Here is a 13,815-nt window from a genome sequence, read left to right on the forward strand (position 1 = left end):
AAGTGTTTTCAAGCTCTTTAATCCTCCTTTTTGTGAAGAGAGGAGGAAAATCAAGGCCAGTTGCTAACACAGAGACAGATTCCAGGTTTCAGGCTTGAAGGACTGCTGTCAACTGGCCTTGCAGGCTAAAAATATTTTAAAATGCTTTGAAATAGGCCCAGTTAACCCCTTTTGAGTGTTATGCCATCCTCAAGCACATGACTAGTTAAAAGAAATTCCTCCCCCTCTGTGCACAGCTCTTTAATTCCTCTTCCCCAGTCCCTCAGTAAAAACTGCAGGGAAAAGCCAGGCGAGATGCTTGTCCCATCAGGCTGAGCCCATTTCTCACGAGCACATCCCAGGGTCATATTTCCCAAACCTCTCACCCCAAACGTGTTTGGGTTTCATTTGTGGCTGTGGGGATGGGTGTGCGTGCACGGACGTGTCTGTGTGGGGCTCTGGTCTGCAGCTGGAGCTGGGCAGTCCCAGTCCTTTCCTTAAGCTCGCTCTACTCCACTCACATGGGACAGCTACCCTTGCTGCCGAGTCCCTCAACAGAGAAAACTTCTTGGGAAAGAGAATAGCGAGCTTGGTTTGCTTGCCAGAGATCCTGCCTTGCTGCTGCTTTGAGGCTCCCCTTGCTTTTCTCCGTTCCTGCCAAGCCATGCTTGGATTTGGGCAGGTCCTGCACCTGAACCTCTGCAAAAACAGAGTCCTTCTGCCTTGGTGCTGGCACTGGGTGGTGGGGATGTGCCGGTGAGGATTGCCTGGCCCACGGAGAGCTGAGCCCTGCTGAACCCGAGCTCTGGGCTCTGCCTTGCCTGGATGGACAGGTTTGCTCTGCTACGCCCTTGCCTCCTCACCCGCTCCCGGGATTTGGTGTGTTTGTTTAGGGAAGCTGCCAGCCCCATGCCAAGATGTGAAGTGATCTCTGTGTTCATCCAGGATCTCCTTATCCAGCAAGCAGCAAAATGGGGGAGAGAAGCTAATGAGCTGGGAAGGGTTTTGCTCAAACAGCCTCAGATATACACGGAGGAGAAATAGATGTGAAATGGCGAGGGAGTTGGGAATTGCTCTCCAAAACAAGATTTCCCTAAGCAAAGCTCCACATTCCCAAAGCCTCTTGTGTTCCTGAAAACTCATGTTGTGTAAACCCCATCTGTACAAAGAGTCTTGAGCAACACCAAGCTCGGATGAGTAGTCCCTGAGCAGTGTAGGGGTTGTTGCATGCTTTGGAGCTGATGTGTAACAAGTTATTGGGGATACAGGTCAGGAGGCAGGAAATGTGGCAAGGCTTCAATGTATTGAAGTAAAAATCATTCTGTCTTTCATTTTAGAAATCCCTTTTAAGAATGCTGAGAGGGAGACCTCCCAAAAGCACCCATCCTCCGTACAGAGCCAAAGTATGAGTTTCCTGTTAGGCAGTGCCTGCTTTAACATTTCCCTTCTTTCCTGCTTTCTGGAGCAGATGCTCAGCATGATGGGGCTTGCAGCAAGTATACACTGTTTCTCTGCAGAGTGAGGTGATAACATTTTTATTAATGTGTAAGGTTCTAATAATTTTCCTTGCTCTGGGAGCTGGCTCAGCTGAGCTGGGGGCACTGCAGCAGGAACAGGCAGCTACCCCAGGGCCATGTCTGCAGTTACAGAGAAGAAAATTACCATCCAATTTAATTGGCAGCATTTTGAGGACAGGGAGACTTGGTGACCTGTGGGAGAGCAGGTTTTTGGGCAGGTGGTGTCAGGGCAAAGCACCCCGCTGCCTGGCTTTTCCCATCCCTGTCATCCCCTCTGGGGCCAAGCAAGCTGCCCAGCAAGCACCCCACAAAGCTCCCCACAACACAGCCTGGGGGTCTGGCTCACCCTGTTCCTTCCACCCTGCATTCCCCAGCTCTGCTTTGCCAGAACCTCCGAGGCATCCACATATGAGGTCCCTTTGAGCTACTGATGCTGCACAGTTGCTCCACCTTATAAAGTGAAATAATTAACACTGTATCCATCTAAGGTTTTATGGCATTGCTGAAAACGTTCTGGTTTTTATAGGGAGCTGAAGGGCAAACAGTCCCTGACCTGCAGAGCACATGTTAAAAGCTGGTCCCTCCCTGGCAGCAGATTTTGCTGTGATGTTTCTATTATGACTTAACTACTAATTAGCCAGAGACGTCAGTAAATGCAGATAACTTATGGGGTGTGCAGTGGTAATCCCTGTCCTCTGGCCGGAAGGCTGCCTGCTGTGAGCAGATGCTGTTCCCTGTAATATTTCGGGGTCAGCCATTGTGTAGGTCAAGATCTAAGTGACCCCAATCTCCTGCAAGACCCCAGGTTTCTACCTTACCCAAAAGGCTCTATTTAATCGCTTTAAAGCCAATTCCTCATGGATTAGTAAAGAGGTGAGACACCGTGTTAATCCTGGGCACGTGCCCTCACAGTTCTGGGCTGTGCTCTGCTGTCACTGTGGGCAGTAGTGCACCAGCAGACACAGTAGTGGCAGAGGTGGCTGTGACCCTGCGTGGGGTTTGTTTGACCCTGTTTGTGCTCTGTTTTGGGGTTTGAATTAAGTGGGAATGTCTCCGCTGTGCTCTGGTTTGTGCTTGTGTAATTGCCACAAGTGCTGATGTGATTTAAACACATCCACTGGCAAAGGGCAGAATTTCCTACTGTTGGAGAGCACCTCTCCTTCCCCTCCATGTTTCTGTTTGAAAATCCCTTTTCTGCCATCAGCTGAAGGCTACAACAGACTTTGGTCCACTGCAGGTTGGAGGCTGGGTCCTCCTCTTGCCCAACATGGCCATTAGATGGAGAGGCAAAGAGCAAAATATGTTTCCCAGCCCATTTTCCAACAGCGAGCTCATTTTTGCTGATGTTATAATTTTATATTATCTTTTTTTTTATTATTTCCTTTGGCTGCTTTTCCTTTTTTTTTAATGGCATCCACAAAACAGTGGATCCTGTAGCAATGTTTACCTCATAGCTGCATTAAGCCATCAGGATGATGCTAAGATGAAATTTGTCCGGGAAGCTTTGCTCATGATGAGAAGCCTGAACCTACCAGAGGTTAATCGCTTCCCAGAAGATACTCACTCCATCAGCCCTGCTCCCAGTGCTTGTGCTTGTGTTCCCCTCTTAAAAGGTTTTGCAGGTGCCTGGCAGTGGAATTAGAAATCAAGAACTGATCTCTGATGATTCCAAGCAGTTATTTCCAGAAAATGCCAGCTGGTCAAATAGTCCACTTAAGAAAGGCAGGCTAAATATTACTCTCTGAGAACAGTCCCTGTGTGCCCCTTGCAGAGAGCAGGAGCGTTTGGAGGTAGAAGTGTCACTGAATGGTGACACTGTTGTGTCAAAGGAGAAATAGATTTTAAAGGATTCCTTGAGAAAGATGAGTTTGGGTAAAGGGAACAGCCTCATCTGTCATAGTCATAAATCCAATTTAAAAAGATGTTAAACAGCAGTGCTGTTACAGGGTTGAAATGTGATTTCAGTTGTGTGGCAGAAACACTACTCCTGCCATCAGTGTTACGAGATACCCAAAGGCCCCAATTAGTTTGTTTTCCAGGACTAGACAACAATTGTGATATACAAAGCAGATGGAGAGAAAGAACATGTGAATATGCACGTGGGTTAGGGCTGATCCCTGCATGTCTGAGTTGTAGAGTGACGTGACAGCATCATCTTCTCCAGTCCCTCTTCTTCCTCTGCTTGAGGAGGAGCTGAAAGCTGTGGGACAGGTGAGGGGGAGAACAAGCCATGTTCCTCAGGGCCAGGGTTATATTTTCTGGAGAAACATTCATTGACCCAGCCTCTCCTGCACTGAGGGCTTGGGCGCAGCTCCTGAACACCCTCAAGGATGGCAGTGAGAGGTGAGGTGTCCAGAGATGGCTCCCCATCCCCATGTCCTCAGCAGCACTGCATCCTATGGGAGCTCCTCTCTCCTGTGGGTTGGAGAGGGCGGCTGCCCCAGGCACTCCAACTGAGTTAGACAAGCCAGAAAATGACACATTTACTGTTCCTGGCCTTTTCTAAGAAAAAAGGGAGGCTCCCAGCTCTCCAGCATGTTCTTATCACTCTCTTTCCCTCAGACACGGGCAGCGCAAAACTGCTTCCAAGTCGGAAGATGAGATCCCTGGGAGGATTTAGTGCAGTTTTGAGACTCAGGTATAACACTCCCCAATCCAAGCCGGGTAATTTCGAAACCCATTTGAAGATAGAGGTTTTCCATCCCAAAGGCCCAATGCCAAAACACTATAAAAACTGTCAGAAATGTTTCTTCTCCCCCTTCCTTGCCTCTTGACTCTCAGCCAGAGGGAAGTTTGATGTGCCTGCTGCAGGATCAGCTATATGGACAGCTTCACCCCTTCAGTGTCGCACATGGACAGTGCAAAGCAAGTAGGGTAACAAACAAACCAGAGGGAGACCCAAAATGGACTTCTAGAAGGAGATGTTGTCAGGGTAAGCAATGGCACATCATCCCCCACCTGGCATGTTGGCTGTCCTGCTTCATCTCAGGAGCTGGGGATGCCAATGAGGAGGTTACAGGGAGGCATTTGAGTTAAAATCCAACTCCTTTCCCAAGCAGCACTCACTGAGAGAAGGACTGATCAGGTGGGAAATACACCCTGACACCTGTGGGTGGCAAATGGGGGCACACCATGGGAGGCTGTTGGGACCGTGACTCACTTGGCGAGTGCTCTGCCTTCCCCCCCATATTGTTTAGTTTCCACAATTTCTAGTTACATAAGGGTTCTGCTTTATTTCTGCACGCCCTGAGGTCACTCAAAAGTGAGATGGGGCTGAGCTATAAACAAAAGCCCTGGGCAGGCTGTTTCTCCTTAAGTTCCTTTTCAGTTCTTGGGATTGACCTTGAAATAAACCCGGTTTGAGGATGCGCCTGCCTGATGCTGTGGGAGAGAAGGCTCTGACACGGGGGGCTGGACACAAGAGATGCAGTGCTGTCCCCTCCTGTGCCTCTATAGCTGCATTTAAACACTGGCTATCAGGGCTGGGTGCCAGGTTTTGGTGCTGGCAGGCACCTCTGTGGGGCTCAGGTGGTGAGGGCTGCGATGCACAGGTGTATGTGTACACTGTGATAAATGTAAACGCAAGAAGCAAGCGTCAGCACTGCCCTGTTTGTTTGCAATATCCTAAGTCAGGGCATTTTGTATTCCCCTGCCAGGGTGAAGCAGCTGATGCTCTCTCTGCAGTGGGATGCTGGTCCTCCCTGTGTTAGCCCAGCTTCGTGGGGAGTTTGATTTAATGGGGGCTGGGAGCTGCTTCCCCTCACAGGGGGCTCCGTTCCCAGCCTCACACCCAGCCTACGCACTCTCTGCGGCCTCTCTGCTGTCGTTTACTGAGTGGTTTAATAATTCATAATTAATGCAACTTGCAGCCCCGGTTTAGCAAAGCACACAGTGGGGTTTAAGCGCCTCTGAGTGCTTTGTTGTGGCGAGGTTGCAGAGGTGATGCTCACAAGGGATATCTTTGTGCTGTCACTTTGCTTATTCGGGTGTTATTTCCCTTGGCAATGTTTATGGGATAAACATGGTTCTTAATAGGGGTGGGGAAGGACTTCAGAGGGAATGGTGCAGCATGTTCTCAGCAAACCTGAACGTTAACCAGAAACCTGCTTTGTGTTCCCGGCGCTGCAGCCCAGCCCGAGTTCTGTATCGAACGCCCGCGGACGAGCTGCAGCTCTCACTTGTGCTCATCCGAAAGGCGTGCGTTTCCATGGCTCCGGGGTGAAATATTGAGCCTGGCAGCCCCACGCAGCGGAGAGAGCAGCAGCAAAAAAAACCCGCTGTGTCCACGTGCGCCGCGGTGCCGGCACCGACCTGGCCGTGGGACAGCCACTGGCCAGTGCACCGCGCTGGGGGCAGCAGTGAACACCTCTCCTCCCACAGTGCAAGGGCCTCTGGGGCAGGCAGTGATGGACATGCTCGGTGTCTCAGAGCGTCGTTTTGCAGCAGGAAGTTTTGGAGGGGTCAGCACGTTGCCCCCTGGTTTTGTGCCCTTGTAATGTTCTTGCGATGCGATAGCAGCCATCCCTTGCCACAGGCCCAGAGCATGGCTTCTGGTCCCCTGGACGGCCTTGGGAAACAGATTCTCAGGTTTCCTTGTTAGAAAAAAGTCAGGGCTGTGCGGTGGGGTCTCCCCTCGCATGCTCTTTCTTCCAGGTTGGGGCTTGCTCAGGTTATTAGCTGTGTTCCCAGATGAAACACTTCATTAAGAGGGAGCTGCAGCGGCTGTAAATAAATATTGGTAACTCAAGAAGATGGGGCCCCATGCACAAGTGTAGCTCTGGAATGGCAGATAACCCAGATAACCTCAGGAGACACCTTTGCACTCTCCAGGGCAGTGTGGGAGTGGTGACCCGGAGCTGCCCTGCGTGTGCCTGGGCATCCCTGGCCTTTAGGTGCCAGGGAAACCCTCCAGTGCTGGAGCCTGCCCCAGCCACCTTCTGCTGTGATTACACAGGGAAAGTTTTCTTCTTCTCCAAGCTGAAATTTTCCTTGCAGGAGTCAGCAGACCTGGAGAATTAATGTATTCCCTCCTCTTTGCAAGCATTTTTTTCCATATTTGAAGGCTGTTATTACATCCCCTTCAGCCTTCTCTCTTCTAGACTAAACAATCGCTGCTCTTTCAAACTTTATTCCCAGGTTATATTTTCTAGATGAAATTTTTTAGATAAATAGTTATTGCTGTCCCCTGAACTCGCTGCTGTCAGACTGGAGTTCTCCTGGCTTGCTCCCACTATGCTTTGCTGAGGCTTTGTGGCTCCATAGAGAGGGACAGGATCATTTAGGGAGCTTAGAAAGACTGATCTGGGCCTGACCCCACTCATGATGCTTTACACTGGCTTTAAATGTAAAGTTCAGCCTGGAGGCACCTTTGTGTTCCACGAGGATTTTAACTTGCATCCTCAACCTGGTACTTGCTCTGGGCTCAGCATCATAAGAGCTGTGCAGAGCTCTTGGTGCCTTCAGCAATGCTGGAAAAGCACATCTTTGTTTTATCTGCTCATGGTGACAGTGAAGGATTCATTCTGCTCATTCAGGAACAGAGTTTCTCTCTCCTGGACACAGTGCTTGCTGGGTCACTTTGTACTGTGGTTCCCAGAAAAAGGCGTGTGCACGTGCAACCTGACCAGTCTGCCTGGGAAGATGCATTTGGCATCTCAGCAAGGAGCTTTTCCCACTCTGTATTATGGAGAAACGAAGTCACTGGATGTCAGGGTGGCTTTGCTTTGCTGCAGCCTCCCAAGCATGGGTTCCATCACACCCCAACCTCTGTGTGCTGGCGATGATGGTGGTGGACGTGCTCTGTGCTGGATTCCTCTTACAATCAACATTTTCCCAGCAATTCAAGATCTTAAAACGTGTGTGCCTAATTATAATCAGGCTGTCTGGATGAACAGCCAGAAACATCCCCTGATTAAAACCTCACGCTCTGAGCCTGAGCCACGTGTGTATTGAAGGCTCCTTATTTGAACTCGCTGTCCTGTGCTGACCAGCAGTTCCAAGGGGAAAAGATTAAAGCACCCACGGTGTCTTCTGGATATGTGTTTTAGGGGCTGGAAACCCCTCTCCTGCACAAACTAAACTGGTGAAGTGCTGGCTCTGCCTTCTCCAAGCTGGAGCACCCTGCTTACCACAGCTTGCTATACTCTTGGCAGAAACAAACAGGTTTCACTGCTGGTCGTCCTGCTTGATCTCAACCACACCATTCCTGCCTGTGATGTGGAGAAGCAGATGTGTCCTGTTTAATTGAAAAACATTGTTTTGCTCTCTCTGTGTCTCCAGAGCCTCTCCCCAGATGCTCATTTTTGTTCTTGCTGGATGCAGCACTGGGGGAAGGAGATGGCTGTGAGGGGCAGCTGTACCACCAATGCGACCGGTGCTGGGGGCAAAGCACCAGCTCCTGTGAGTGGGGTGAGGTCAATCCCTTTTAAACAGTGCTGCCAAAATCAACCTACTGATGCCACAGAAGCATCCTGTGCTGCTGGATCTGCATTCCTGCCCAGCACTGCCATTGCTTGTTCTTACTGCGGAGTTGCGCCGGTTCTCTTAATGAAGAGCTGTATAAATGTCACCAGGGGGTCATTTTCTTCAGCATCAGCTTTTGTCTGACAGGTCTGAGTAAGGCCACCGTGATTCTCGTTGGGATCAGCTCTGCCAGCAATCCCACTGTTGCTCTGGTTTTGCAGGAGGTCCTTGCTGCATGTTACCAAGTTACTTTTCCCTCACTGGGGGTTGCTGGGCTCCTCCACAGTGACACGGGAGGGACAGAAGGTCGAGGCTCCAGCAGGGAGAAACATGCCGGGGAAGTGGGAGCAGGGAGCATGGGTGGGCGGGACTTTGAAGGGGACAGGGAGCCCATCCAGAACTGGTTTTAAAGGGCAGTGGGCAGGGCTGGATTTGCTTGCTCAAGATCAGTGTGGGTTAGGAAAAAAAAAAACCACAAAACAAACCAAAACATGAACCTGGCTTGGAAAGTGTGTCCTTTTTGAAACAAAACATGCCTTTTCCTTTTTATTTAACCCAGCCTCTCCCTTTTCCTTCAGCATTCAGGGATCACCTTCACTTTACCTTCTTCTATAATCATAAACTCCAGAAACATCCCCATTAACAGCAGAAAAGCAAAGGGTCAGGGAGAAGTGGTTGTGGCACTGGGACTTGCGGAACAAAGCCAAACCATGTGAGAGCCAGTCAAAGTTCTCCCTAGTGCCACCGAGGGGAGGGTTTGGAAAACTTTGTCCAGCTTTACAGGATCTGTTGTTGTTTTTTAAGGCTGAATCCAAAGAAACCCTGAAGCAGCTCATGACTGGGGTTAGTGACAGCAGCCCGTGTTCTTGTTCAGGTTTGGCAGCAGCGGCTAATGCCGAAGGAGCCGAGCTCTTGATGAAATGCAAACAGCTTTTGTTAAGGGAAAAAGAGGTTTGTTCTTGAACTGTGGGCTGGGTTGTTATTTTTTTTAATTAATTTACAAAGTCATAAATTCTGGGTGATTGCATAAAGGCAGTGCGTCATGCTGGAAATCCTGCTGATGGTGCACAGCTCTGCGTGTTGGGTCTGCACTGGGAGGCTGTCGGAGAGGGACGGGGAGGAGAGAGCCAAAGCAAACACTCTGCGTTTGATTTGGGATGAAATGGGTTTCCTTTGAAATAACTTGCGAAACACATTGTCCCGAGCCTGCAATGCAAGCACTGACTGCTGCCACTCATCAAGCCAACGGGGAGGCAGAAAATAGTCAGGAAACACCCATAAAACAGGACAAGGACTAGGCAGCATGGGGTGCATTGTTTCTTCTTGATAGGCAGGTGCTGAGGAGACACCCCACTTCCCTGCTGCCTGGTGAAGGCTTTCTGGGCTGGAGGAAAGCACCTTGTAGGAGCTCAGGGCTGGTTGTCACGTCAGAGAGACCCATTGGTCACCTTCCCAGCCAGGGCAGCTCATCAAGCTGGAGCTGATGTTCCTGGCTCCTGCCCAGGCACAGCTCCCTGGATATCTGTAGGGATAGGCTGACCCTCCCTCCTGCTGTCCTGCTGCTTACAGGGAGCTGTAGAAGACTCTCTTGGCCTGGGGTGTTTCCTTGCCTCCTGGGAAACCCGACTGCATGCACGTGGCCAAGGCTGTACCTTCGGTCCCCCCACGGGTGTCATTCAGGAGATCGGTGCAGTGCAGCCTGGTGACAAGCCTGAATTAGTCAGTGGCCCTGTTTTCATTTACCCCTGACGTTGTTCAGTCCTCCAAGCACAAGGTGTGGGTGCTGGATCATGGCACCCCAGTTATCTTGGCGTGCAGGAGGCCTCAGGTTACCTCTGACGCATGATTTCTGCCTGGCATCGCCGGTTATTCCTATCAAGTCACAGACAGTGTAGACATATGGGAAAGGAAGTCGTGAAAAGCAGCTTGGAGTCCAACACAAAACACCTTAAATTGGTGTGATTTCCCCAAAGGAGGAACTGCCTGCTCTTTAAAAAAAAATAAAAATCCTCCTCTTGAAAGGGCTCTTCAGGACAGCATCGAAATCACTGAGTTATTTTTTAAAGCAAAAGTCTTGAGCCAAAACCAGCCTCCACCCTCCACCAATAGAAAATTCTCCTTCTTAACTCTCTTTTTTTCCTTCCTTTGCCCTTTCCCTGCAAAGGCCTCTCAGCAGATGGTGGAGCCAAGCGCCAGGAGCATCTCTCCAGGTTCTCCATGCCTGACCTGAGCAAAGACTCGGGTATGAACGTCTCGGAGAAGATGAGCAACATGGGGACGCTGAACTCCTCCATGCAGTTCCGAAGCGCTGAGTCCGTCCGCAGCCTGCTGTCAGCACAGCAGTACCAGGACATGGAGCCCACCCTGCACGACCTCGCCAGCCCCCTCAGCTACCGAGAGCGGCCACTGCAGGGCCGGATGCACCAGAGCTTTGACTACGGCAGCGGGGTGCCCGGGGGCAACCTGGGGGTGCAGGAGGTGCCCAGACACGCCCCCATGAGCGAGCGCACGCGCCGGCGAACTACCCTGCGGGACGACGACCGGCACTACCGCCCGCACCGGCCCCGGCGGTCCCGGCGTTCCCGGTCGGATAACGCCCTGCACCTGGCCAGCGAGCAGTGCTACCGGCTGAAGGAGAGACCCTCGCTCCGAGCCAGGGACGACTACGACCCGTTCATGCACCAGAGGAGCTGCAGAGAGACGGTGGAGCAGGGTCCCCGCAGGGACGTCTACGGCCACTGTCCCCGGACGGTGTCGGATCTCGCCTTGCAGAACCACTTGGGCGAGAGGTGGGGGCCCTACTTCGCTGAGTACGACTGGTGCTCCACCTGCTCCTCCTCTTCGGAGTCCGACAACGAGGGCTACTTCCTCGGGGAGCCCATTCCGCAGCCCACCCGCCTCCGGTACGTGACCAGCGAGGAGCTCCTGCACAAGTACGGCTCGTACAGCATGCCCAAGTCTTCCACGGTGGGTGCCAGGGGACAGTTGCACAGCCGGAAAAGACAGAAGAGCAAAAACTGTATCATATCCTAATGGCATCCTTGCCAGGCACCTTGGGAGAATGTAAATTAACTCACAATCTTGCACTGTTTTAGATCATGTAAGTGCTTTTATTGTAACAAAAAAAAAAAAAAGGCCCGAAGAGTGGGGATTTGTAAGAAGGTTGTAGACTGGCTTCTATAAATAGTCATAATCCTGGGCACGGTGAATATATTTTGCACATCTTACTTTGGAGAAAAAAATTTAAAAAGTTCACTTTAGCCTGTAATATTTACCCAGTAGTTTCTCCTCCTTCTCCCAGATACTGCCACCCCTTTGAGCTCTGTTTGTCCGTACATTTTGGTTGCCACTGTTGACTCTCAGCATCAATTTGCCAGTAGCTTTTGCTTTCCACCACGTTTTTGTTTTCCATTAACCATGTTGGTAGGTGATTTGTCTCTCAGACAGTGTGGGAACCTAAGTTATTTCCATGGTTGTTGTAAATGCGATGTAAATGACAGTTTGGAGAAAATATTTTTGTATTTTGTAATATCAGAGGAATTTCTATATCTTAGGAGTCACTGGGAAAATGCATGCACATTCAGAATTGTTTTCAGCCAGAGCTAACCAAACAGTGCTTGGATCCCCCTTTCCATTTCATCACCAAATTCTCTATATCAGTGAGAGTTGACTTGTCATTGGTTTTTGAGTTTTGTTTTTTTTGTTTTGTTTTGTTTTAACTCTTTTTTCTGTTCATTTGTTTTGATCCTGGTCAATAAGGAGAGCATTTTCTGATTCATTAGGTCCTGATGAGGCCTTGATGGCATTTTGAAGTCTTTTCACGCCTGTGATTCACAGGTACGCTCCACCAGTCAGATACAGGAACCCTGACAGCTGCAAAAGGGGCTTTTTTTTTTTTTAATTATTATTATTAAATAGGAAAGAACAGAACTACCAAATGTCTGCAACATTGTAAATGACCAAAGCAGGAGAAGGAATTTCACACCTCTGTAGAGAACGCTGAAGTTACTAAACATTGAACTATTATTTGGAGTAAATAAAGTGTAAATGGTGCAATTGTGTGATGTCAGCATGACGTTGTTTTGAATATAGACTTGTCTTATGGTGCTCTAGTCTCCTGGGTTATGTTAACTGCTGTTCATTACCAAGTGGAAGTCTCAGTATTGCCTACTGCCTAACACATATGAGAACACCTGCAAACTGCTCCCCGTGGGCCCCATCCTGTCTGGCGAGACGCCCCCACCCCTGTGGGGCCAGGGGGCTTGTCCCCCAGAGGTCTCAGCCCCTGCTGCAGAGCCAGAACAGCCCTCACCGTGGCAGAGGGTCTATAAATAGGGCTCAGCTGTGTTGTATTATGGTGGATGTGAGTTTGTTCTCTGTGTGCTTTAATCCATTGGGGCTCTGCCATCCCAGCATGTCCCAGCTGCAAGCCAAGGAAAGGTTGTCCCGGTGCTTCCCAGAAAGGAGCAGGTTTGCAGAAGGGGCTCTTGGCACCCAAAGATGCAGGTTAGCACCTGAGGGTGTTAAGAGGAGGCTGGGCTTTGAGCCACAGGAGGGCTGAGAGCTTAACTGGCTTAATCGCCCTCCTCCCATGCGCTGCTGGCATCTCGGGATGCCACTGCACCTCCAAGCCAGCCCCTGCCCTGCACCCCGGGAATGAGGGTCCCAGAATCCCTGGGCACACACAGGAACACCCTGATGCCTACTCAAAGCAGCAGATGCAGAAAAATCTGGAAGATGGATGTCTCCATACCACAGACTATTGCTAGGAATTTTTTTGTTGTTTGTAAAGGACAATGTGATAATTATTATTCCTTTAAAAAGAAAAAAGAAATGACACTTAAGTATATTTAAAAAAAAAATGTTTTTTCCAGTTGGAATAAATGGAAGTATTCATCCAAAGGGAAGAGTCTCGTGTATGTTTTTTTGCTCTCAAGGAGTGTTGGTTAATCACAAGTAGAAAACTTGGTTTTCATTAAGCTGGTATTGTAATAAAAGCACAAGAACCAGCTCAGCCCCATCCCTGATGTGGTTTCAGTGGACAAGGAAAGCTGACAGAAGGGCATCTCCTGCACACCACACACCTTCCCCACGTTTAGTGACCTGGACTCATTTTTTGGTGTTAAAAAAAAAACAAGTCATAGAATCACTAAGAAGGAAAAGACCTCTAAGATCATCAAGAAAGATCAGCCCAACACACTGGGTTCACCACTAACCCATATCCCCAAATGCCACAGCCACACACTTTTGAACACTTCCAGGGTGTCTTGAAGTCTTCACCTGGTAAAAGCCAGCACTGCTGAGCCAAAATCCCTGGTGGGTCTCTGGCATAGTCTGGGAGAGACTTCAACATGGAATTTACAAATAGCAGCCTTTTTCTTAGAAACACCACAGATCTTTCCATGTTTTCCAAAAGAGACCTAGGGAGTTGGGTGGGGATATTGCTTTCAGGAACAAGTATGACACTGTAACTGTAGGTTCGTATTTAATAAGTACAGTTCATTGTCAGTGATTAAAAGGACAATGAATGTTATCTGTCAGCTGTGGTACAGCTGAGCTACTCTTGTACAGCAGGAACCTGGATTGCTCAGCAAATGGTAAAACACTAATTCCCAGCCCTTCCCCTTTTCCTCCTAGCTGCTACTCTCCCCACGGGTAGTGGAACAAGCTGTAGAAATTCCTTGCAACAGAATTGCTGCACTTTTCCTCTGCAATTTTGTACTGAAATCCAGGGCACAGTGCCCCCATTCACAGGATGGTTTTGCTGCTGGATCCAGATCTTCAAAATTTGGTTCTCACTGCAGAGCATCTCTGTCCCTGCCGTGACTGGTGTACACCAGAGCTTTAATGCAGCCCT

General features: G+C 49.7%; 1 protein-coding gene across 2 annotated transcripts in view; it reads left to right on the forward strand.

Annotated features, from left to right (window-relative positions):
• PRICKLE2 (prickle planar cell polarity protein 2) overlaps positions 1-12,065 on the forward strand; it is a 104,697-nt gene extending 92,632 nt beyond the window's left edge. For both annotated transcript variants that reach the window (XM_050312705.1, XM_050312706.1), the window contains one exon: positions 10,123-12,065. In XM_050312705.1, coding sequence (XP_050168662.1) covers positions 10,123-10,991 — 869 coding nt within the window. In that variant the 3' untranslated portion in view covers positions 10,992-12,065. The remainder of the gene's footprint in view (positions 1-10,122) is intronic.
• Positions 12,066-13,815: the final 1,750 nt, after the last annotated feature.

Source organism: Myiozetetes cayanensis, unplaced genomic scaffold, assembly GCF_022539395.1.
Source record: "Myiozetetes cayanensis isolate MyiCay16 unplaced genomic scaffold, myiCay2020 scf18, whole genome shotgun sequence".
Lineage (NCBI taxonomy): Eukaryota > Metazoa > Chordata > Aves > Passeriformes > Tyrannidae > Myiozetetes > Myiozetetes cayanensis.